The sequence below is a fragment of the Tachysurus fulvidraco genome, chromosome 11 (assembly GCF_022655615.1).
Source record: "Tachysurus fulvidraco isolate hzauxx_2018 chromosome 11, HZAU_PFXX_2.0, whole genome shotgun sequence".
Lineage (NCBI taxonomy): Eukaryota > Metazoa > Chordata > Actinopteri > Siluriformes > Bagridae > Tachysurus > Tachysurus fulvidraco.
In genome coordinates this window covers 1,994,455-2,019,268 of record NC_062528.1, presented here as the reverse complement: position 1 = coordinate 2,019,268, position 24,814 = coordinate 1,994,455, and the positions used below count along the sequence as shown (strand labels likewise).

General features: G+C 43.3%; 1 protein-coding gene across 1 annotated transcript; it reads left to right on the top strand.

Moving 5' to 3' along the window:
• The first annotated feature begins 9,456 nt into the window (after positions 1–9,456).
• On the top strand, positions 9,457–24,759 carry mtnr1ba (melatonin receptor type 1Ba). The gene is made up of 2 exons (XM_027138745.2): positions 9,457–10,071; positions 21,688–24,759. Exons 1-2 carry the CDS (start codon positions 9,846–9,848, stop codon positions 22,551–22,553), a joined length of 1,092 nt encoding a protein of 363 aa, XP_026994546.1. The 5' UTR covers positions 9,457–9,845; the 3' UTR covers positions 22,554–24,759.
• The last annotated feature ends 55 nt before the right edge of the window (positions 24,760–24,814 follow it).

Sequence of the window (24,814 nt, the reverse complement as noted above, 5' to 3'; positions counted from 1 at the left end):
CAATGCAGTTTTATCTAGAGCCCTGCGCGGGACTGTTTTTATAAACCCGCACCCGCCCGCTCCCGCGGAATTTCTGACCTGGACCGCCCGCGCCCGCAAGCTGCGTATTCCACTCCCGCCCGCACCCGCAATGTTTGTGTCCACTCCCACCCACTCCCGCCCACTCCCACCCACTCCCGCCCACTCCCGCCCACTCCTACCCACTCCCGCCCACTCCCGCCCACTCCCGCCCACTCCCACCCACTCCCGCAGATTTTTTCTTGAGAGCTTGTGAAAATTTTGATTGTATACAAATGATCAGACTAATTATTAGTTCAGGCTAAAGTCCAGAATAACAGAATTAAACATGACTGCATTTAAATAAGATAAATTAATACTAATGCTAATACTAATCTTCTTCTCAACGTCATGTGTTGACTCTATTCTTATTATTAGGCTACACACCAAATCCCACCGGGTCCCGCGGATCTCCCGCTAAATTTTCTGACCACCCACTCCCGCCCGGGGCAAAAGTGAAACGTGCCACTCCCGCGAGATTTGCGTTGGGTCCCGCGGGTCCTGCGGGAGCCCAATCCCAATGCAGCCCTATAGTTTTAACCATATTATGGATATGTGGCTCAAACGTTAAATTGGCATCGAAAATGACCCCAGATTCCTCAATTTGGTTTGAAACTCAACATTTGAACCATCAAGAGTTACAGTAGCTCGACTGACCCACCTTTGCGTAGTTGGTGGGGTCTGCCAACAAGCATAATCTCAGTCTTTTCACTGTTAAGACAAAGAAAATTTTCTCAATAGTCAATAGTCCAACAGCTTAACCACTGAACTACCACATCCCCAGTTTTTCTTCCTTGGGTCACTGTTGACATGTTGACAACCGACAAAGCCTAATGTTTTGGAGCTGCACTGACTTTGTAGAACAGACGTTGCTCAGATCCTTATGCTTGCCCAAGAACTGACTGTTCACTTGCTGCTTCTAATTTCCCCCCATTGAGATAACGAGATAATCGATGTTTGTCATGTCACCTGTCATTGTTGTTAATTGTGTGTGTGTGTGTGTGTGTGTGTGTGTGTGTGTGTGTGTGTGTGTGTGTGTGTGTAACAGAGGTTGAGATATCCAGAATCAATTAGCAAAATGTCGGACTCGCCACCGGTGTTGCTTGGAAAAAATTCTCTTTTACAGAAACCACAGATCATTAAAAAAAACATATATGGAAGGTAAAAGGCAGAATATGACCCGAGGCAGAATGTTATTTTTCTCCAATCGATCTTGTTTTGAGCCTCTAGCTTTATTGAGGAATGGCGGGCGTCAGCTCGATACCTTGCACCAAAGAAACTTTAAATTTAATGGCCATGTTTTCATCTGAACTGCCTCTCGGTCATCAACAAAAGTAAGGAAAGAAAGAATGAAAGTTTGTTAACATTCTGAAGAAAAATCAGCTAACAATCTGTAGAATTCATGAGGAAGGCGTCGATGTATTCTCGAGACAAGAAGCTCTGACTGTAATTAAAATCTGCACTCACTCACTCACTCATTCATTCTCTCATTATCTACCGCTTATCCGAACTACCTCGGGTCACGGGGAGCCTGTGCCTATCTCAGGCGTCATCGGGCATCGAGGCAGGATACACCCTGGACGGAGTGCCAACACATCACAGCTCACACACACACACTCTCTTATTCACTCACACACAATTTCCCAGAGATGCCAATCAACCTACCATGCATGTCTTTGGACCGGGGGAGGAAACTGGAGTACCCGGAGGAAACCCCCAAGGCACGGGGAGAACATGCAAACTCCACACACACAAGGTGGAGGCGGGAATCGAACCCCAAACCTGGAGGTGTGAGGCGAACGTGCTAACCACTAAGCCACCGTGCCTCCCCTATGCAATGCAATATAGTTTCTATAGTAATGACTTGTTTCTATAGAAACAACCTTTATGTAGTCGTCCCCTTGGGCTTAAGGCTGCATCTGCTCACTCTTCAACTGGGTCTTGGACGTCCCTACAGGCAGACTCCAGGTAATGAGAGTGGCCAGTTCACGTCCAACCCTTTCACCCTGAACACTTGATGCACCACAATTGTGTGTTCTAATCCCCTGCTTTACTCCCTGTACACACAGATCTGTGTGTCCCACATCTCCATTTTTATTGTCAAGTTCACCAACAACCACAACAAGGTGGAGAAACTTACAGCTTGGTGTCAGGCCAACGTTCTCTTCTGGAATGTCACCAAAACCAAACCAGTAATTATGGACCTTAGAAAGAGATTCAGCTGCATTCACTCATTTAGAGAGAGTGACGAGTACCTCGGAGTAGATTGTACCACTTCAGAATCCTGAGAAAGTCCCCCAGAGATCCTGAGAACTTTCTATCCTGGTGCTTTAGAAAGACTTCTGACGCTCAGTGTAGTACGGAAGCTCTACGATCCAGGACCGAAGAGCCCTGTAGAGAGCACTGCTCGTGGCTTAGAACATCTCCAGGGCTGCTCTCTCGGCATCTTGTCTACACCAGACCAAGTAGTTTCAGAGCTATGGACATCATTATGGACTCCACCCAATCTGGTACAGTAGCTTCCTGTTGTGATCAGATCGGGTGAGTGTTTCTTGCAGTGTGATTGGTAAAAGGTGGAACTCGAGTGGAACTCTTTTCTCCAGGACGTCAGATTCCTCAATACAAACATCACGTAAATCACACGTTTACTTTATATAAAACTCTGAAGGTTGCCTTCAAACCAGCATGAAGCTATGGCACGGCCCCCACGGAGCCCTGATCTCAACATCATCCATTGTGTCTGGGATTACATGAAGAGACAGAAGGACGTGAGAAAGCCGACATCCACAGAAGACCTGTGGTCGGTTCTCCAAGATGTTTGGAACGACATACCGGCCGAGTTCCTTCACAAACTGTGTGTAAGTGGACCTAGAAGAATTGCTGCTGTTTTGAAGGCAAACGGTGGTCAAAGTAAATATCGATTAGATTTAGATTTCTCTTTTGTTCATTTATGAAAATAAATGTTTAACACGGGGAGGCACAGTGGCTTAGTGGTTAGCACGTCCGTCTCACACCTCCAGGGTTGTGGGTTCGATTCCCATCTCCGCCTTGTGTGTGTGGAGTTTGCATGTTCTCCCCGTGCCTCGGGGGTTTCCTCCGGGTACTCCGGTTTCCTCCCCCTGTCCAAAGACATGTATGGTAGGTTGATTGGCATCTCTGGAAAATTGTCCGTAGTGTGTGAGTGTGTGTGTGAGTGAATGAGAGTGTGTGTGTGCCCTGTGATGGGTTGGCACTCCGTCCAGGGTGTATTCTGCCTCGATGCCCGATGACGCTTGAGATAGGCACAGGCTCCCCGTGACCTGCGGTAGTTCGGACAAGCGGTAAAAAATGAGTGAATGTTTAACTTCCATTTTTGAAAGCATTCTTTGTTTACAGCATTTTTTCACACCTGCCTAAAACATTTGCACAGTACTGTATATATATGTGTGTGTGTGTGTGTGTGTGTGTGTGTGTGTGTGTGTGTGTGTGTGTGTGTGTGTGTGTGTGTGTATAATATACTGTCTATGTGACGAATAAAAATATTGAAACCTTTGTTTTGAGGTTACATTTTCAGTGTGTTTTGTGATGATGGATCAGTTTTGATGCGCTTTAGGGTTAAAATCTTCCCCCAAACCTCCAAATCCTTGACGTTTCCGCTCACACGAACCTCCGTTGCAGTAAATAAATGTGATATTTCTCAATTTGAGCGATGTTCACGTATAATCCACCCAAGCATGCCGCTTTTGATGAGATTAATAACATTTGACCTTTTCAGCACACGCACGTATATTAATGAAGGATTTATAGCCGTGACAGGATTGATAGAGATTTCAGGTCTGTGTTTATTCGGTGCGCAGACGATCGATACGGAGATAAAGGCCCTATAGAGTGAAGGTGTGTGTGGTTTATGTGACGTCTTGCTGAGCGACGAAGTTCTGGGCTTGTGCTTGTGTCTCTCATTCAGCTGATATGAGTGGATACGTGAGCTTTTTAAGCCCGTGTTCACACATACTTCTCTTTTTCTCTGAGGTTTTTTTTCTTGTTTCGTTTTTTGAGCTGATTTTCTTTTCACGCGGATTTTATTTATGACTGAACTTTTTATCATGTCCTTTTCTCTCAAGGAAAGTGTAACGTGTTTGAATGAGGTGTACAGTAGGTGTTTGGTGTCTACCTCTCATAACGTGTTAATACACAGGATTAAAGCTTTTACCTCTGCTGTAAAATCATCAAGGACTAACACAAGACAGATGAACACAATCAGGTAACAACAGTGATGACACTGGACAGGATTTATGGCAATTGAGGGTTAAGGGCCTTGCTCAGGGGCCCAACTTGAGCGGTCTATTGGAAAGCTCAACACCTTAACTCTTAAGTGAAAGTGATGTGACGTACGGCTAAGTACGGTGACCCATGCTCAGAATTTGTTCTCTGCATTTATCCCATCCAAAGTGCACCCACACAGCAGTGAACACACACAGCGGTGAACACACACACACAGCAGTGAACACACACACACCCGGAGCAGTGGGCAGCCATTTATGCTGCAGCACCCAGGGAGCAGTTGGGGGGTTCGGTGCCTTGCTCAAGAACACCTCAGACGTGGTATTGCCGGCCCGAGACTCGAACCCACAACCTTAGGGTTAGGAGTCAAACTCCCTAACCATTAGGCCGCGCATCCTACATCTGGAGCAATCTTGGAATTTTGACAAGCAGAGAATTGGAAAGAGGAATCAATAATGCTTAAGTAAGAAACCGCAGGCAACGATCGATAATCAAATTCCATTCGTGCTTCATAAATCCTAAGCTTAAGTTATCTTTAACCCTGTAAAGAGCAGTACATGGTTCTATGGCACGAAACTTTAATCTAGGAAGAGATAAAGAAGGAGACAAAGGAAGACAAGGAAAAATAGGATCATGTTTTCATGCATGTTGCTGTTGGTACGTTATTGTTGTAAGGTTCAGTGTGTTGAGTGGGTATAAAAATATAGAAAACTAATACATTTGTGCCAGGGGGGGGCACACGGTGGCTTAGTGGTTAGCACGTTCGCCTCACACCTCCAGGGTTGGGGGTTCGATTCCCGCCTCCGCCTTGTGTGTGTGGAGTTTGCATGTTCTCCCCGTGCCTCGGGGGTTTCCTCCGGGTACTCCGGTTTCCTCCCCCGGTCCAAAGACATGCATGGTAGGTTGATTGGCATCTCTGGAATATTGTCTGTAGTGTGTGAGTGTGTGTGTGTGTGTGTGTGTGTGTGTGCCCTGTGATGGGTTGGCACTCCGTCCAGGGTGTATCCTGCCTCGATGCCCGATGACACCTGAGATAGGCACAGGCTCCCCGTGACCCGAGAAGTTCAGATAAGCGGTAGGAAATGGATGGTTGAAAGAAGGTGTAGCCTAAAGCTTCCTTTATTTCTTATGAAAGTACTTGTATTTAGTTTCATACACCATAAACTCTATTAACCGCCTACTCGAATTTGTGTATCGTACGATCCTGGCACCCAGCCAAAAATAAGCATTGCACAAGCAAACGTCTGTTTATTCTGTATATAATTGTGATCTTTTTATTCTTTATTATTCTATTTTACTGACATTTCAGACATTTTTTTTTGCTCCACTAACAGAAGTAGAAGTAGGGAGCCTGTGCCTATCTCAGGCGTCATCGGGCATCGAGGCAGGATACACCCTGGACGGAGTGCCAACCCATCACACACACACACACACTCTCATTCACTCACACACTACGGACAATTTTCCAGAGATGCCAATCAACCTACCATGCATGTCTTTGGACCGGGGGAGGAAACCGGAGTACCCGGAGGAAACCCCCGAGGCACGGGGAGAACATGCAAACTCCACACACACGAGGCGGAGGCGGGAATCGAACCCCCAACCCTGGAGGTGTGAGGCGAACGTGCTACCCACTAAGCCACCATGCCCCCCCTTTCTTTCAATCAGAATAAAGATACTGAACGCATTGGCTAGCACTGCTAATCTACTGTATACACTGTCTATATCATGCGACAAATAGAAAGAGGATTTTATTACCGTGCCTCACAAACCGGATAATAAACCTGCGTCTCGTTTGTACTGTAATAAACTCACTTAACCTATCCGATCAGGTTGTCTTTTTCTAGACTCAAGATGTTCGAACGAAATCCATGTGCCATCTGTTTTTGCTCATTTCAGAGCACGCCATTTGCTAGTCAAGGTTCGCAAGCGTGCACGCAATATCTAAACAGCCCTCGTAATCAATTACAGTTATAGCAATGTATCAGCCAAGAGAATGGAAGAGTGGAATTTTTTTTCTCTCCCCTGCTAAGCAGGACTTATTAGCTCATAAAATCGAAGGGAGCGAAACACTTCAGCCTTTCATAAAGCTTGAGAGGCTACTTGGCACGAAAAACGCGGACAGAATGAAACTGTTGAAAAGATTCATGGTGTTCAAATGTTCCGTGTACTATTCCAGTATTCAAACGCATGTACCGTCACCCACCAGCCGACAGTCACTTCCACTAGCGCTTGCCTTGTTAAAGCTGGAAGCCTAGTAAAAACACATTGCACCAACTGGTGCTAATACTTATGCACTCTCAGGTAAACAGGCCTGGGTGGCACTAGGTCATCGCCTCCTTTCTCCTTTCTGTAACAAACTGGTCATTTTGAGGCAGCAGGGTATCTGTAAGCACCCTTGTATGCCAGCACTAAATGCAAATATTCATGTAAGTGAGTTGGACATGAGGGGGAGTGTGCACGGTGGCTTAGCGGTTAACATGTTCGCCTCACACCTCCAGGGTTGGGGGTTCGATTCCCGCCTCCGCCTCGTGTGTGTGGAGTTTGCATGTTCTCCCCGTGCCTCGGGGGTTTCCTCCGGGTACTCCGGTTTCCTCCCCCGGTCCAAAGACATGCATGGTAGGTTGATTGGCATCTCTGGAAAATTGTCCATAGTGTGTGAGTGTGTGAGTGAATGAGAGTGTGTGTGTGCCCTGTGATGGGTTGGCACTCCGTCCAGGGTGTATCCTGCCTCGATGCCCGATGACGCCTGAGATAGGCACAGAGTGAGTGAATTGGACATGCTGGAAATGAGTTCATTGGGTGTCTGGCAGAGTCAGCAGCACTCGCTTGTTTGCAAACGTTAGCCTTCTAATCAGTCCGTGGTGTAGCCTCACATCTCCAGGGTCTGAGCTAAGGGTTCATCTGTGAGATTCAGACATTCTCCCTGTGTAGCCAGGTTTCCTCAAGGGTTCTCCGGTTTCCTCCAACCTCCCCAAACCTTTCTATCAGGTGGATTGGCTGGTCTCTAAATATCCCACTAGGTGTTAATACTGTACGTATGAATTTGTGCAATTCAGCATGTCATCACATCCAGTGTTCCCAGGATAGACCTCACTGTCACCTTGACCTCACTGTCACCTTGACCTCACTGTCACCTTGACCTCACTGTCACCTTGACCAGGATTAAATGATTACCTCGTTCTTTGTTCTGTTAGTGAAGATCGATTTCAGCATTTTTCAATAGCATAAACTGCAGAAACATGTTGTGTGGTAACACAACAAAACTACGCCCTTGCCTTTTCTCTCTTTTTCTCATCCACCCTTTTTCTCTCTTGCACTTTCTTTCTCTCTCTCTCTCTCTCTCTCTCTCTCTCTCTCTCTCTCTCTCTCTCTACTCATCTCTGGGGGTTTCTGACAATCTGACATCAAAGAACAGACAGAGAGAAAGAGCGAGAAACCTCGCACTGCCACAGAATCCAGACACGCGCTTATATAACACAGTCCACTAACGAACCCGTGCGCCGGAGCACACAAACCGGAGACCGCCCACATTCACACTCCATCCAACATCATGTTGTCATTGTTTGAGCATGTCTGATGATTCTAAAGGGAATCAAACACCTGGATCTGAGTGGGGCGCTTTCGCTCGCACTGTGACTACTGTTTGTCAGAAGAGGCATCATGGGGCGCGTGCTGGCTCACTGCGATAAAGAGAAAAATATAACATTATTCTCCCTCTCTCTCTCTCTCTCTTTATTTCTCCCAAACCAATCCCACTCACTTTTGGTGTTATCTTGTGGTGTTTTTCATCACAACGAGGCTGCCAACCTAGCCGGCTTCTCCAGCATCATTTCAAAGGTAAGAGGACCTCAATGAAAAAAGTTACACTACTCTTAATAAATAAATAAATAAATAAATAAATAAATAAATAAATAAATAAATAAATAAATAAATAAAAGTTATGCAAAATCCACATGACAGGGACATGCACCAGAAATCCCATCTTGTGCTCCATTTCCTCAGCACTAAGTGGAACCATTGGAGCTTCACCGGAAACAGATACGACACGGCGTCGTGTGTCCTGTCGAAGGTTCAGCTCTGGTTCACATCCCCCTTTTTAAACTCAGATATAATAGAATATATCACTAGGATGAATATATCACCTGAGTACTACACAAAAACACACAGATGACTGACATGAAGTATTCAGACAGGATTAAGATCACAGAAACACTGCATTAAGAATTACTTCACTTCTCCTCATGTAAAACTAATCCAGTCTGTATATGGGGTTAAGACTCGTGTCATATTCAGGTTTTATTGGCTTTCTTTAGATTTTACGCTACTGGTTTACTTACATGTTTATTAGTGAGGCTCAGTGTGAAACCGCGCTCACACACACACTACACACACAAACACACACCATACACACACGCACACACCACACACACAATACACACAAACACACACCATACACACACACGCACACACACCACACACACTACAAACACAAACACACACCATACACACACACACATTACACCCACACACTACACACACAAACACACACCATACACACACAAACACACACAACGCGCACATGCACACACACCACACACACACACACACTACACACAAACACACATCATACACACACGCACACACCCCACACAATGCGCACACACACCACACACACACACACACTACACATAAACACACACCATACACACACACGCACACACCACACACAACGCGCACACACGCACCACTCTCTCTCTCTCTCTCTCTCTCTCTCTCTCTCTCTCTCTCTCTCTCTCTCTCTCTCTCTCTCTCCTTGTTCCTTGTTCCAGCCCCAAAATTGATTTGTAATTGAGTTCTGAGTTCAAGCCCCCATTAATATAACAAACAGCATGAGCTGGAATCATTTTGGTAAAACAGGAATTGAACAAGTTTGCTTTTTTATTTTTATATTTATTTTTCTTTGGTGCTTGTTTAATACCTCGTGGACTACAATCTACCTCTGTGTGTGTGTGTGTGTGTGTGTGTGTGTGTGTGTGTGTGTGTGTGTGTGTGTGTGTGTGTGTGCGTGCGTGCGTGCGTGCGTGTGTGCATGCGTGCGTGTGTGTGTGTGTTAATGTGCCATATGAGAGCTGTACCTCATGCAGGCCGATATTTATCGCACACGCACACACAGATGCGCGCGCGTGCACCTCCCTTTCCTAATAGAGGTAACAGAAGCTCTGTATGCAAATAAGAAAGGGGGCGGAGCACCGGCATATCCACGCGCGCGCGACTCGATTCGGCACCCGCCTGTCTGTGGACGGCATCTGGACGAGGCACTTAGCAACCGGGCCGGTGGATCAACGCGAGGGCGTAAACAAGTGACTTTTTAACAAACTTCGTTTGATCAGCGCAGTGCTAGGCTGGTTTGCTTGGTGTGTGTGTGCGTGCGTGTGTGTGCGTGCGTGTGTGTGCGTGCGTGTGTGTGCGTGTGTGTGAAGGCATGGCGGAGAGAAAAAGCGTCTGAATGAACGGAGATTTCCGACATGCCCGAGGATGATGCGCTCATTAGAAACCGGACAGAAGCGGTGCAGGGTCGCGCGTGGGGCGCCGAGGTGGCAGCCGCAGGCACGCGACCGGGACCGGCACCGGGACCGACATGGCAAGTGGCTGTGCTCGCGAGCGTGTTGATTTTCACTAGCGTGGTGGACGTGTTGGGAAACGCGCTGGTCATCGTGTCAGTGCTCAGGAACCGAAAACTGAGGAACGCAGGTGAGTGTGTGAGCATAGAGGACAAGGCACAAGGATGTGTGTGTGTGCGCGCGAGCGTGTGTGTGTGTGTGTGTTATCGTTATTTAAGTCGTCATGCGTTCAAGTCTCATTGCGCTTCTGGTGCACAACGATTTTCATCCACGTGCCCAGGCAACGACTGCACACTGTTTCAGCTTGTCATGAAAATAATAAACAGGTTTTACTGATTTTACAATAAATAAACCACGTACCACGAGATTATTATTATTATTATTATTATTATTATTGTTGTTGTTGTTGTTGTTGTTGTTGTTGTTGTTGTTGTTGTTATTGTCATTATTATTATTGTTGTTGTTGTCATTATTATTGTTATTATTTTTTGTTGTTATTATTATTATTGTTGTTATTATTATTATTGTTGTTATTATTTTTTGTTGTTATTATTATTGTTGTTATTATTTTTTGTTGTTATTATTATTGTTGTTATTATTTTTTGTTGTTGTTGTTATTGTTATTTTGTTGTTATTTTTTGTTGTTATTTTTTGTTGTTGTTGTTGCTGCTGCTGCTGCTGGGTTCTCCGGGTGGCATCATTTTATACACACAACCTTCCCGAGTGAATTCCTTAATTGACAGTGTAAATAAATGAACTTGAATATCGTTGCATTATTGTATATTCGAATATGCATCTTTTTTCCCCGCACATGTTTTTGTGTTTAATTAGTTAATTAACATGCAGTGCTTATTTTACGTCTGATTAAAGTTTAATCCGTCCTTTATTTAAAATCGGAGTGTGCTGCTGCTTAGACAGGAATTAAACAACAGCTGTGTTTTCAAACCTGTCACGTTTTTAATGTAGCGGAAGGACCAGTGACATGAACGAAAACACACTCGGAATAAAAGGGTACTAAACCGAACCGGTCCTTGTTCTGTAATAAGGACAAGGAGCTTTACTTATTTATTTATTTATTTTAATTTACTCTAATAATAAATTACGAGCCCATTTCTCAGGAAAGGTAGTACCTTTAGTGCCGCTTTTTTTCCTCTAAGGAATCTTCTCAAAAATAAATTTACCATGCAGTTGAATTACAGGTAGGTTCAGGATGAGATTTAATTAAAATTTTGGGTAGAGATAATGAAGTGTGTGTAAAATTTATGGATGGATATTTCTTCTATATTCAGAATCAGGTTGGTTTATTGAAACGTTTGGGGTCAAACGGTGGATCTATTTATGCTACAAATCTTAGCGAATGGGTTTTTAATTTGATGTCGTTTCCTGCTAGAATAATAATGAAGACATTCACAGACATCGTGATTGTTATTTATTGCAGGAAGTTATAATGAGCTTCACATCAACGGTCTTCAGCCACATATCCTGCGCTGTACAAGTTTTATTAGGAATATAGTTGTCTTTACATGTGTTTTAAGTAAAACACCTCCAGGTTCAGGGTTCGATGCCCGCCTCTGCCTTTTGTGTGCGGAGTTTGCATGTTCTCCCCGTGCCTCGGGGGTTTCCTCCGGGTACTCCGGTTTCCTCCACCGGTCCAAAGACATGCATGGTAGGTTGATTGGCATCTCTGGAAAAATTGTCTGTAGTGTGTGAGTGTGTGAGTGAATGAGAGTGTGTGTGTGCCCTGCGATGGGTGTCCAGGGTGTATCCTGCCTCGATGCCCGATAACGCCTGAGGTAGTTCGGATAAGCGGTAGGAAATGAGTGAGGGAGGGTGAGAGTAATCGGTCTCTCCGGGATTCTATGGAAATCTACTTGAATCGGTGAAATCGCAAGCTCAGGATTCTTCTTTTAATTTTTTTCCATTGAAAACAAACGTGTAATGTCTCTGTGTGAGAGCTGTGCTCACGTCAGACGCATGCGAGGGGATGATACGGCTTCGGCCGGATGTCACGGGACACGTTTCGGAACAAATCTCTGTCTCCTCCGAATACTGCACGGTTTGTTTTCTGATTTTTGGTTCATTTCTGTGATTTCAGAAACAGTGAGGAATAAGCAGCATATTGTGCTAATAATAATAATAATAATAATAATAATAATAATAATAATATTGTGAGGACAATTCTCTAGAACATCATTTCACTGGGAGAAAATCCATGAAAGCGTAGATGCTGGTGTGGAAGAACTTGTGACCTTCACAGAGCCGTGACCTCGACCCTGTTGGTGATGAATCGGAACGCAAGCCTTCCTGTCCTACATCTTCGAGATTCCCTAGAAGAACGGAGACTGGTATAGCAACAAAGTGGGGACCAACTCCATGTGGTTTTGTGGTTATATGGTTTCTAACTATCAAGGTTGTCCAGTGTATATGAAGTCGTGTGTGAAGGACCTAAAACCCAGTCTGGGCTGTAGTCAGAACTCCATCAGCAGTTGATGCTACTATACCTTGGATGAAGTGTAAGAAGAATCTACGAGTGATCAGACCTTTAAAACCTGATACAGTCCCGATTTACCATTCAGAGCACACACTGCTCCTTTATGTAGACATTCTCAAGGTTAATTGTGTTGGAACGCAACAAAACACAACAATTACTGACTGGCTTTGTAAACCCCTGAAGGATGACAAGTCTGATGAACCGGCACCTGACTAGCCTTTTCCTGACCGCTCTACCAGCACATGTGGTCTTCATTGTGTACTCCTTACAACCTGCCTGACTCACTGGTAGCCCTGAGGTACAATTATATCAGGAATGGTTTCACAGACTGTGTCTGATGTCTGAACTGGTCTGGATTTAAAGTGGATTTAAAGTTCTCCATAGTGAATAATCTCCTCCTTTTTCTTCTTCTTCTTCCTCCCCTTTTTCTACCTATTCTACCTCCTCCTTGTGCCTCTGGGTAGATTCATATATCTTTCAATAGCCTTTGACTTCTTGAATAATCTAATCACTCCAAAGGGTCTGTTTTCTTCTCAGGAACTGACTTCTGAAGCCTCTACGTGAGGAAGACGGCTTCCTCCGACCGAACAAGCAGGTAGCTGATGATCTACACGATACTGTTTGGATGCACCACTTGCTTTTTCGCTATCGACTCTCACTACGTTCCCTTACTGTACATTACGTGATATTTACTGAAGCTTCTCAGCCAGACTTCATCAAGAACCAGACTTCATCTCATTGAAGCTCTATATCTACAGTTTTGTTGTCTAATGATCTGTAAGCGTTTCTGAAGTCCTCTAGCTACAGAAACGTGTGCAATTAAGCTAATACATTTATATAACATGTTCATTCATTCATTCATTCATTTCTTACCGCTTATCCGAACGTCTCGGGTCACGGGGAGCCTGTGCCTATCTCAGGCGTCATCGGGCATCGAGGCAGGATACACCCTGGACGGAGTGCCAACCCATCACAGGGCACACACACACTCTCATTCACTCACACACTCACACACTACAGACAATTTTCCAGAGATGCCAATCAACCTACCATGCATGTCTTTGGACCGGGGGAGGAAACCGGAGTACCCGGAGGAAACCCCCGGGGACGGGGAGGCGGGAATCGAACCCCCAACCCTGAAGGTGTGAGGCGAACGTGCTAACCACTCAGCCACCATACCCCCCTACTCCTACTAGTGAAGACAAATATGTGAGAGCTTGAATGCGAGTTCGGAAATCTTTAGCCGTTTAAAAACAATTCTGAGCTCCTCCAAATTGTGAAATTTGGTCGATTTTTATTTATTTAGGCACAATTCTGGAGGGACTAAGAATCATTTTGCGATCATGTCCTTGTTTCTGACTTTGCTGGACTTCCTTTAGAGAAAACATCAGGAGATTTCTTTTCAGCCCGTCGAATGGACGAATTGCACTGCTTGTGGTTCTGCTGCCACTTTTCCAAGCAATCGTGGGCTTCGTAGGGAACCTGGCCCGCCTCAGCACTGGCTTCACTTCACAACGTGATAACCTGTGAAAGATTTAGTGTTTTGCTCCCCAACTACACAGTGATATTTTTCTGGCTGAGCTGCACAGTGTGTGTTTCTTCATCTCTCCTCCTGGTCAGGACCCATCATTTTTTCAAGGACAGGGCAGTTAATCCCGAACACCTAAAAGGATCATAAGTTCAGATCTGCGTGTGTGTGTTTTTTTTTGTGTGTGTGTATCTGGTGACCTCTACAGTAAACTAGAAGCTCTTTTCTCCAGATATCACCTTTATGATGACAGGAACATAAAATTCATTTATAGCTTTGATTCTATCTAATTTAGCACTGGCTGAGCATCCTGAGGCTTACTGTTGAGGGTTTGTTTGTCTTCACCTACAAATTCTCTTTCTGAATGTGATCCTGTTAGTTTGATGGCTGCTGTGGCTGATATGGGTGCGTGCGTGCGTGTGTGTGTGTGTGTGTGTGTGTGTGTGTGTGTGTGTGTGTGTGTGTGTGTGTGTGTGTGTGTGTGTGTGTGTGTTTCAGACTGCTGGCTCTATGTAGACAGTTTCTGTATTTTTCTCCAGCAGGCAAAAATCTAAAAGCTCAGGGATGTCCCCTTGAACTAGTGAAGCATACGGTGCCATCGTGACACAGAACTGACATGAATCCCCCTGAAGGATCCGGGTCACGGCACCAACGTTAGTCATAACGGGACAGCAGCTATGACTCTGCTTTATGTTGTGACTCAATTAGATTTATTGTAATCTATACACAAGAACAAAATCATGTAACGTTACCGGGGAGTGGACGACGTAGCTCCGTGTTTCACTAGTTGTGATTGAATGTCATGACTTGTTAGATACATCAAGCCTTGTAGCTATTGTGCACCCAGTCAGCATTTACATTGTGGTGTGTAATCCTGGGACTATAGAACCATGAAAGAAGTGTGTGTGTGTGTGTGTGTGTGTGTGTGTGTGTGTGTGTGTGTGTGTGTGTGTGTGTGTGTGTGTGTGTGTGTGTGTGTGTGTGTGAGATTATGACTGTGTGACGAATTGAGGGTTAATATTAAATAGAGTTAGTTTTAGTTAGAGCGACTGGCAGATGGTTAAGACGGTTAAGTACCATATTTCTAACATAATCAACTTTTTTATTGAAGGAATTATGAGCAAAAACATGTGGATTATTGTTGAGATTGGATTACGGGTAAACTCGAGTGGAATTATGGGTAAATTCATCTGAAATTCAGTAATAACAAATAAAAAGTAAACAAATAACCGAATAATTTTAAAAAGTATTGAAAGACGGAAGTGAAGTGAATTTAGTCTGCTGCCACCTGGTGGTCGTCGGTATGAACTCACATCATTAACCTACGGTTTTAAACCATCACACGGAATCGACTTTAAGAAGAAGTTTCCGTGTGATGGTTAATGCTGTGAGTTCATAGCAACGACCACTAGGTGGCAGCTGAGTAAATTCACTTCACTTCGTCTTTCATTACACTCATTAGGTAGAAGACTTCTAATAATAAGTATCTGCCTTGTCTTTTTTTTCTGTTTAAAGATGGCATGGGTAAAGTTTTGTGCACCCTGACGCTCTGGTCCTGTTGGGGGAAAAAAAGTGGAAGCATGGAATTATCTAGAATGTCTTGGTGTGCTGTAGTGTTACAGTTTGTCTTCACAACATGACAATGCCTCTGTGCACAAAGCAGACATGGTGGTGAGGTGAAGGTTAGAGTGGAAGAATTCGAGTGTCCTGAGCAGAGCCCTGACTCTGAACTGGAACTGCAGTCTCCTTAACATCCCAACATCAGATTCTGATCTCGCTAAAGCTCTTTGTAGCTGAAGGAACGCAAATCCTAGAAGAAAACTCAATACTGTATGGGTGAGCAGACCTATGGAAAGTTTTCAGACCCTGAATTTTACATGAATACAAATTACAGACTCCTTCAGGCTTTAAAGGTGCGGTCTCCGATTTTTGAGAAAAGCTTCAGAAAACTGAGTCGGGACGACAAGCTAAACAAAAATCAAAACAAACGTGTAGCCAATGAGTGGAAAGGGGCGTGTCTTGTCAATATGGGCGGAGAGAGCGTTCAGTGCGCATGTGTGACATTAGAAAGTGGTTTTAACATCGACATGGAGGATAAAAACAAAGAAAGAAAGAGAAGAAAGACTTACGATAAGGACAAGAAGTAGGACGTGTTAATATAGGATCAGCTTTCCAGCGCTGGAGAGAACTGAAGGAGCAGGAAGTTGGCCACATATTCACAGGTTGGAGTTTCCTGAGTCAATAACTCCTGAGCTAAACGCTGTTACTACACAAATAACACCTCTTTTCTATCGTAGTAATGTAGAGAGGCAGCTACAACCGCGTTTTGTGTAGTAACAGCGTTTAGCTCAGGAGTTATTGACTCGGGAAACTCCGACCTGTGAATATGCGCACATGCACACTGAACACTGTCTCCGCCCATATTGACAAGACCCGCCCCTTTCTGCTCATTGGCTACACGTTTGTTTTGATTTTTGTTTTGTTTGGTGGCCCAACGCAGTTTTCAGAAGCATTTCTCAAATATCGGAGACCGCACCTTTAAGGAAGGATATTTCTCAACTAGTTTAATTTTATTAAAGCACACAAACAGACCTGAATGAAATTATGGTCAACATAATGTGGTATTGTGGTTGGAAGCAAGCAGCTGGTTGTGCTGGTTGCAGAAACTATTTTCTTTTGTGTGTGTGTGTGTGTGTGTGTGTGTGTGTGTGTGTGTGTGTGTGTGTGTGTGTGTGTGTGTGTGTGTTGGGACTGGTGACTCTGTTGTTTATAGTTCTTGCACTGTCTCTTCTAATAGCCTGGCTAAAGACTTGACAAACATAATCCGTTTTGTCTTCAGTGGCTTCTGCTAGAGTGATCCGCTACTTTGACATCTTGATTATTTTTTTTCCGTATCTTCCTCCAGCAGGCAAAACATAAAAAAAAATAAAAATAAGATAGCAAAGTTCTGTATACTGTGACTTGTTCCCATGAGCTTTTGGAGGATGCAGTGTCATCCTGGTGGAATGAACTGACATTAATCCACCTGAACTGTCCGGGTCACGGCACCAGCGTTAGTCCAAATGGGGAGGGCATGATGCCACTGCTTTGTGTATTCTCTCTCTCACTCACTCATTTTCTACCGCTTATCCGAACTTCTCGGGTCACGGGGAGCCTGTGCCTATCTCAGGCGTCATCGGGCATCGAGGCAGGATACACCCTGGACGGAGTGCCAACCCATCACAGGGCACACACACACTCATTCACTCACACACACACTACGGACAATTTTCCAGAGATGCCAATCAACCTACCATGCATGTCTTTGGACCGGAGGAGGAAACCGGAGTACCCGGAGGAAACCCCCGAGGCACGGGGAGAACATGCAAACTCCACACACACAAGGCGGAGGCGGGAATCGAACCCCCGACAATGGAGGTGTGAGGCGAACGTGCTAACCACTAAGCCACCGTGCACCCCGCTTTGTGTATTGACTTACATAATAATATTAATAATAATAATAAGTGGGAACTCACCGCGCAAACGTCTCCGAATATGTTGAACGTTATAAATAATAAATGCAAAATTAAGTTTATGTTCTTTGACTCTTGTCGCTTCCTGAGCTTTCAGACACCCTGTGGATAATTTTAGGAGTTCTGCATTTAATCAGATAAAGAGGCCGTGTGAAGTAAAAGACGAACCGTAGAGAAAATCAGGTGAAATCCTGTCGGCATTCTGATACAACCGAGTGTAATGTTGGTAATTATGGAGAAGATGGGGAAATTATAATGGGAGGATAAGTGGGAGATTAATGGCACCAGTTTGGGTGAAATTTGAAGCACAATCTGGTGTTATAACCTGGAATTATAGATAAAATTGAGAGGAACGATAAGTACAGTTGGGTGGGATTACTGGAACAATTAGGTGGGATTTTGGGTACAATTTTCTAGCATTATGGTTTGAAATTAAATCTAGGTGGAGTTCTGAAGACAATTAGGAGAAATAATCGGTAAAATCCTTCAACATTATGAGTAGAATTCCATTTGCATGGAATTATGGGTAAAATAATGAATTCGGTCAGGTTTAATTTACGACTAAAATTAGTCGAGCAGTTCCAGATGGTTTAAAAAGGACCCGATGTTCAATTTCATCGATATGGACTTCTTTAGATATTACAGAGAATTACAGAGACACCTGGGTGGGATGGTGAGGAAAAGCAGGTGGAATCATGGGTAATTGTGCACCTGATATTAAAACTCTAGAGTCTGTATAGAGGAGAAGAAGAAGCAGAGAGCTGTCGTCTTCTTGCGTTTGTTATGTACAGGATTATGGGGGGAAATGGAGTGGGATTGGGAGTAAAATCAGGTCATTTATGCTTTGATGTTTAAGAAGGTCAGACAGACAGAGAGAGAGAGAGAGAGAGAGAGAGAGAGAGAGAGAGAGAGAGATGGGCACAATCCTGAGGATAGTCTTACCAATAAAGCGTAAGGATTTAATATTACAAGGCAAGAGATAGAGAGAGAAGGACAGAGAGAGAGAGGGGGAGAGAGAGAGGGAGAGAGAGAGGGAGAGAGAGAGAGAGAGAGAGAGAGAGAGAGAGAGGGAGACATTTACCTTTGATTTACATTTTTATTCATTTGATCCTCTTACAGCTGCTGCACTCATCCATCATATTTCTCTTCATTTGTGTAAGGAATAGAGAGAGGATGATGGGTGTGTGTGTGTGTGTGTGTGTGTGTGTGTGTGTGTGTGTGTGTGTGTGTGTGTGTGTGTGTGTGTGGTATTTCATCTCGAATGTAACGACAGGCCTGTGTGCACTCTGACTCATCATTCTCGTCCATAATACTTACTTCTCGTTTTGTAAACATGAATGATACGTATTGTGTGTGTGTGTGTGTGCGTGTGTGTGTTTGTGTGTGTGTGTGTGTGTGTGTGTGTGTGTGTGTGTGTGTGTGTGTGTGTGTGTGTGTGTGTGTTTGTTAGGGTTTTTTTTCCCCCAGAAGGTGACTTTCAGTATTTTGTTAATGCAAAGGGATGAGTTTGCAAAGTTACAGATTATTGAGCACACTGCACATGCTCAAGTGTGTGTGTGTGTGTGTGTGTGTGTGTGTGTGTGTGTGTGTGTGTGTGTGTGTGTGTGTGTGTGTGTGTGTGTGTTTGGGATTCATGTTTTATGACAATAACCCGAGTTTTATGCATACAATAAAGGAAAGAGAACACTTCTACCTGATTTTGTTTGCGTTTGCATCTCAAAAGCACTACTGTGTGTATTAAAAATCTCACATTTACGTCCAAAATACGAACAAAATGTCGTTTGATTTTATAAATATGAACAAATATTTGGCCACAAATGATCATCATTTCTCCTGTTGTTGTTAATTTACTTTATGCATCATTGTGAGGGGCACGGTGACTTAGTGGTTAGCACGTTCGCCTCACACCTCCAGGGTTGGGGGTTCGACTCCCAACTCTGCCTTGTGTGTGTGGAGTTTGCATGTTCTCCCTGTGCCTCGGGGGTTTCCTCCGGGTACTCCGGTTTCCTCCCCCGGGCCAAAGACATGCATGGTAGGTTGATTGGCATCTCTGGTAAATTGTCCGTAGTGTGTGTGTGTGTGTGTGTGTGTGTGTGTGTGTGTGTGTGTGTGTGTGTGTGTGTGTGTGTGAGTGAGTGAGTGAGTGAATGAGAGTGTGTGTGTGCCCTGTGATGGGTTGGCACTCCGTCCAGGGTGTATCCTGCCTCGATGCCCGATGACGCCTGAGATAGGCACAGGCTCCCCGTGACCCGAGGTAGTTGTAGTAGAAAATGAATGAATGATTGTGGTTCAATTTCTTTACCTGCTCATTCCTCTTAGCTTCAATCCCCCAAGCTGACGTTTACAGCATTTGGCAGATTTTCTTCCTATTGCTTTCACAAATGAACAGTTCAAGGACCAAGGGGTTAGCAGTTGTGGGATTCGAACACAAAACCTTCTGATTCGTAACTCAATAATCATCCTAATCACTGAGCTTCGGCTCTCCAAAGTCCCTCTAATTCACCTCAACAGCTTTTCGTGCATTTTTCATTTTTAATGCACTTTTTTTCCCTCTTAAATCTTTCATGTTATTTCCTTTGTTATGATTAGCAGTCGTCTAACACAATGCTCCCACCACCATGCTTCGCTCTCGGGTCGGTGAGGATCGTCTGATCGACTTTTTCCTGTTTACAGACATGAAAAGCTGAATTATTTACGAAGGAATTATTTTGTTTTGTCTGACCGTCGCAAAACAGTCCTGATTGGTCGTCATGCGTTTATAAATGCGCAGCTCTGTTTGATCAAAGCAGTTAATTAGCATTTCTTTGCTTAATGTTCATGCAAACATTTGAAAGCAACATTAAAAATCAAAATAGTAATTTAATTCTATCTTTATATATAAAAATAAAAGCATTTTAAAACTAAATTGTAATCAATGAAACAAAGTCAGTTTTTGGTATAATGACCTTGCAAAAATTATTCAAAGGTTAATAATGAAATTAGCAGCTAATATTCTGCATTCCTTCTGGAGACTTGATTTGTCACACTTGCTTCTTCACATTTGTTTTTCTGTAATGTTTTTTTTATTTTTTTTATTTTTTTATGGAAGCCTAATGCTCGGAAACGTAAGCGTTAAGCCGTTAACCTAGAAGTCAGAAAATTAAAATCTACAACAAAAAAAAAGTCTGGACTAAAAAAAAAAATCATATATATGTGTGTTGATGTGTATGAGACGTTTTGCTCAGTCAGCTCTTGATCGGATTTCACTGACATCGTAGCGTCATCAGAATCACTGACCTCTCGGAGCCGCCCAAATATCTCATCCAAAGATGAAATGTTAAGGGTCACAAACCTGCAGAGATTTCATGTTCCTTTTTGAGAACAATCTCGAATTTTTTAACATCGCGATGTGGGAAACGAAAGGGGTCAAAAGGTTACAGGTAGTAATAGAGCAATAAAGAATTCACAGACAGCTCTAATGTTTATGTTGTGCTGTAATGGTACCGATAATGTGATCCCCAAAAAAAAGTTACCAAAGGATTGTTTAATTAGATTATCTGTGTTCTGATAAAACTTTTGTTTTTACTCCGCTAGCTAAATGACACTAGCTAATTAGAGCGAAGGAAATTGAGTGTGTAAATCTCAGAGGAAATCACTTAAGCTCCGTCGTTCTCGCTGCCAAATCCGTGTGTGTTCCTGTTGATGAATCTGCTCTTGCTACACGGTTCCGATTTTTTTTTTTTTTTTTTTTTTTAAATCCGGAAAAAAGTTTACACTCTCGAGACATAAAATTTCCATTTCCAAGTCCACAAGTGTGTGTTCGAAACAGTCTTGGAACGTGTCTGTGTGAATTCATTAGCAGAGCAAGAAAGCATCCCTTTGTCTCAGGTCATTAATGATTTAATTAGGAATTAAGGTTTAATTACAACGTGTGTGTGTGTAGGGATTTGTGTGTGTGTGTGTTTAGGAATATGTGTGTGTAGGGCTGTTTGAGTTTATTTCCCTCATATTGAATTTTGGGTTGATCTCTGTCTGAACATATCAGTGTTGTTTACACACACACACACACACACCTTGGGTTATAGATCTATTAGCCATATTTCATGCTAAATATCTGCTATAATATGAGATCGCTAGAAAATTAGCTAACATTTAGAAAAACAATTTGCGGCGTTGGTACCAGTTTGTGTTTGTTAGATTCAACGCTGTAAATCTTTGTGTGTGTGTGTGTTACAGGTAATGCGTTTGTGGTGAGCCTGGCATTGGCAGATCTGCTGGTGGTGTGTTACCCGTACCCGCTGGTCCTTCATGCTCTGCTGCACTCTGGCTGGCTGCCTGGTGAGACAGAGTGTAAAATTAGTGGCTTTATTATGGGCGCCAGCGTCATTGGATCTGTCTTCAACATCACAGCTATCGCCCTCAACCGCTACTGCTTTATCTGCCATGCCCGCACTTATATCAAAGTGTACAGCAGCCGTGGAACGCTAGCTCTAATCACACTGGTGTGGGCTCTAACGGGCTTTGCAATACTGCCCAATCTCGCACTGGGGTCGCTGACCTACGATCCTCGTGTGTATTCTTGCACTTTTAGCCAAACTGCAAGCGCCAGTTACACCTTTGCTGTAGTTTTTGTTCACTTCCTGTTTCCCATTGGTATTGTAACATTCTGCTATGCACGAATTTGGATTCTAGTGCTGAACGTGAGGCGCCGAGTGGCTAGCGACACGAGGCCCCGGCTCCGGCCAAGTGAGCTCCGCCATTTCCTTACCATGTTCGTCGTTTTTGTGCTGTTCGCCATCTGCTGGGCACCGCTCAATCTGATCGGCCTAGCTGTCGCCGTGGACCCACCCAGAGTGGCACCGCTGGTTCCTGATTGGCTCTTTGTGGTGAGTTATTTTATGGCATATTTCAACTCGTGCCTCAACGCCATTGTATACGGGCTGCTCAATCAGAACTTTCGGCGCGAGTACCGCTGCATCCTGATGTCAATCTGCAAGCCCCGCCTCTTTCTGCAGGAAACGTCAAGGGGTGGAACAGAACGAAGTAACAAGCAATCGCAGGTTAACAACAACAACGAGCAAGCAAAAGGAGAGACTACTTAATAATTCAGGAATATCAGTACAAATCCATACAACCTCCAGTACACAAACCTAGCTAAAGCAAATCAGCAATGCCGAGCCAATTTCTAAATAAACTCGCCTCAGTGAAAGAAGAAGCTGCAATAGCTTCAAACTTTCTTATGCTAATGTTTTGCAAATGATTCTATTCACTGCTAAAGAAATATTACACACCAAGCCAAAACCAAAAGTTCAGAACAGACAGAATTGAAGTAGCTCAACGGATTGAGAATTTATCTAAATTTCAGCTAAGAGAATTGAACTTGCCACGGAAAAACTCGTATTTAAAGATATCAGGATCTGTTGATCTTTTAGTAAAGGAGTATAAGAGATAAATCACCAATAATAATTACACCCCTGGTGCAGTGTTTTAGTCCTTCATTAACCAACAAAAGAGCATCATCAGTGCTACACTAACAAGGAACAATATTAGCTAAAACTCCCTAGCATTCATTCCACCGATCAAAGTTCTAGGCAGTTTTAACTCCAATCCTTTAACTTTACAGATCGAAAATATCCTTCTAATCCAACAAACCAATATAAAATAACTTCACATCAGGTCTCTAGCTGCAAAATTCTACTTAACAGTAACTCATTGCTTTCGCCAAAATGGAAACTGAGAGAAAAGGTGAAGGCTTTTGCAGTAACTACCAAATAAAAACACGAACAAAAATGTCTCAACCAAAAGCAATCAGCCATTCTGAAAGTTAGCAGCACTGTCTGCTAACAGGACATATAAAATGCTTCGTTAGCATCGCACAATCGATTTAATTCATCTGATTTTGGCTTATGAGTCTTTCACTTCCAGGCACATTTTAAAGCGAAAGACCAGTTGTTGTTTTTCGAGGAAAAGAAACAGGAACGTGAGCCAACCGTAGAGTTTTTTTTCCCCCCAACTCTACATTACAGATGTCATTTTTCTACAGCAGCTGCACTTTACAGGCCAAACATGACTCTTAAAAGCCTCCATTTTATGAACATTTTCATGTCACAACCTTTTACCTGTTACTGTTTGCGCAGTAACTAAAGTTTAAGAACTTAAAAACTACATTAATCACATCGAGTCCCAACGTTTCCAATTATTGTTGTTGCTTTGTTGGGTGTGAACGCTACAGCAATGGATCTCCAGGCACGACGCATTCATTTTTAACAAGCTCAGTTGCTGGAACATCTATAACCCTCTTATACAGCATCAGAAATATAGTGCAACTCAATGCTGCGGATGGTACAACAGTTTGGGACAACTAATATAACTGTGACCATTTTAAGTCGCTCGGTTGATAGAGATTTTTTTTAAAGTTAATCGATCGTTTGAAGCCTTTCAGAATAAACATCTTAGCTAAGTGAAATGAACTCGAAAACAAGTTAATTTCTGCTAGAATCTGCTACTTTATTTTGCCCTAATGGTGAGGGAATTGTCTTGTAGGGAAATACAATCTTGGCACTGCTTTTAACAATTTTAAAATTCAAATTATATTCACCCCAGGGATCCAATCATTTTTTATGACTTCTGCAGCATTAGCACTTGGGTTTGTGAGTAAGTGAAATTCAGATGGTGTACTGTATTAGCATTCGTTCCACACAGAGCCCTTTCATATTTCCTAGCTGAATTTCTGTCCGAGCTGAACTCGGCATCCACCCTGCATTAGCACCGATCCAGTAACGTTTGCTCAAAATTTCCTAGCTAGCAAGAAATCCTATTGCTTACCGCTTATTTTTGCGGAAACCTCAAAATCCAAGTTTAGATGATGACTGGATATATCAGACGGCGCATTAGACTGTGAGTCACAGAAGAAAAAGTGGTCAATTCTGCTCATCATCATTGCACACAAAACTTTCTTAGCCATAAACAAATAGCAAAAAGTAGAAGTAAAAGATTAATATGCTATTAAACTAAATTTGAAATTTCATTCATCTGACACTTTTGATTTAAAATGTCTATAACTTCTGTTTATATGTGTGTGTGTGTCGTGTGTGTGCGTGTCACGTGTGTTAGAAAAGACATTAAACTGTGAGCTCTCAACTCTTTGTAAATGTGCCTGATGTTAAAAAGCCTCAAACACATCACATTTGCAAACCAAATTCCATAAATGCCTCAAATTTACAAAATTACATGTATTTCATATATTCAAGCCTCAAAGTCAAACCAGTTAAACTGTGTTAAAACCTTCACAACAGTGCGGTCGATGTTGACACACTGTTAAGACTGAACTCAGTGAAGTGTTTTTTATATATATATATATATA

Coding starts and splice junctions, on each gene's coding strand:
- mtnr1ba (XM_027138745.2), top strand. CDS start 9,846: ATGCCCGAGGATGATGCGCTCATTAGAAACCGGACAGAAGCGGTGCAG. Junction 10,072..21,687: donor CCGAAAACTGAGGAACGCAG/GTGAGTGTGTGA, acceptor TGTGTGTTACAG/GTAATGCGTTTGTGGTGAGC.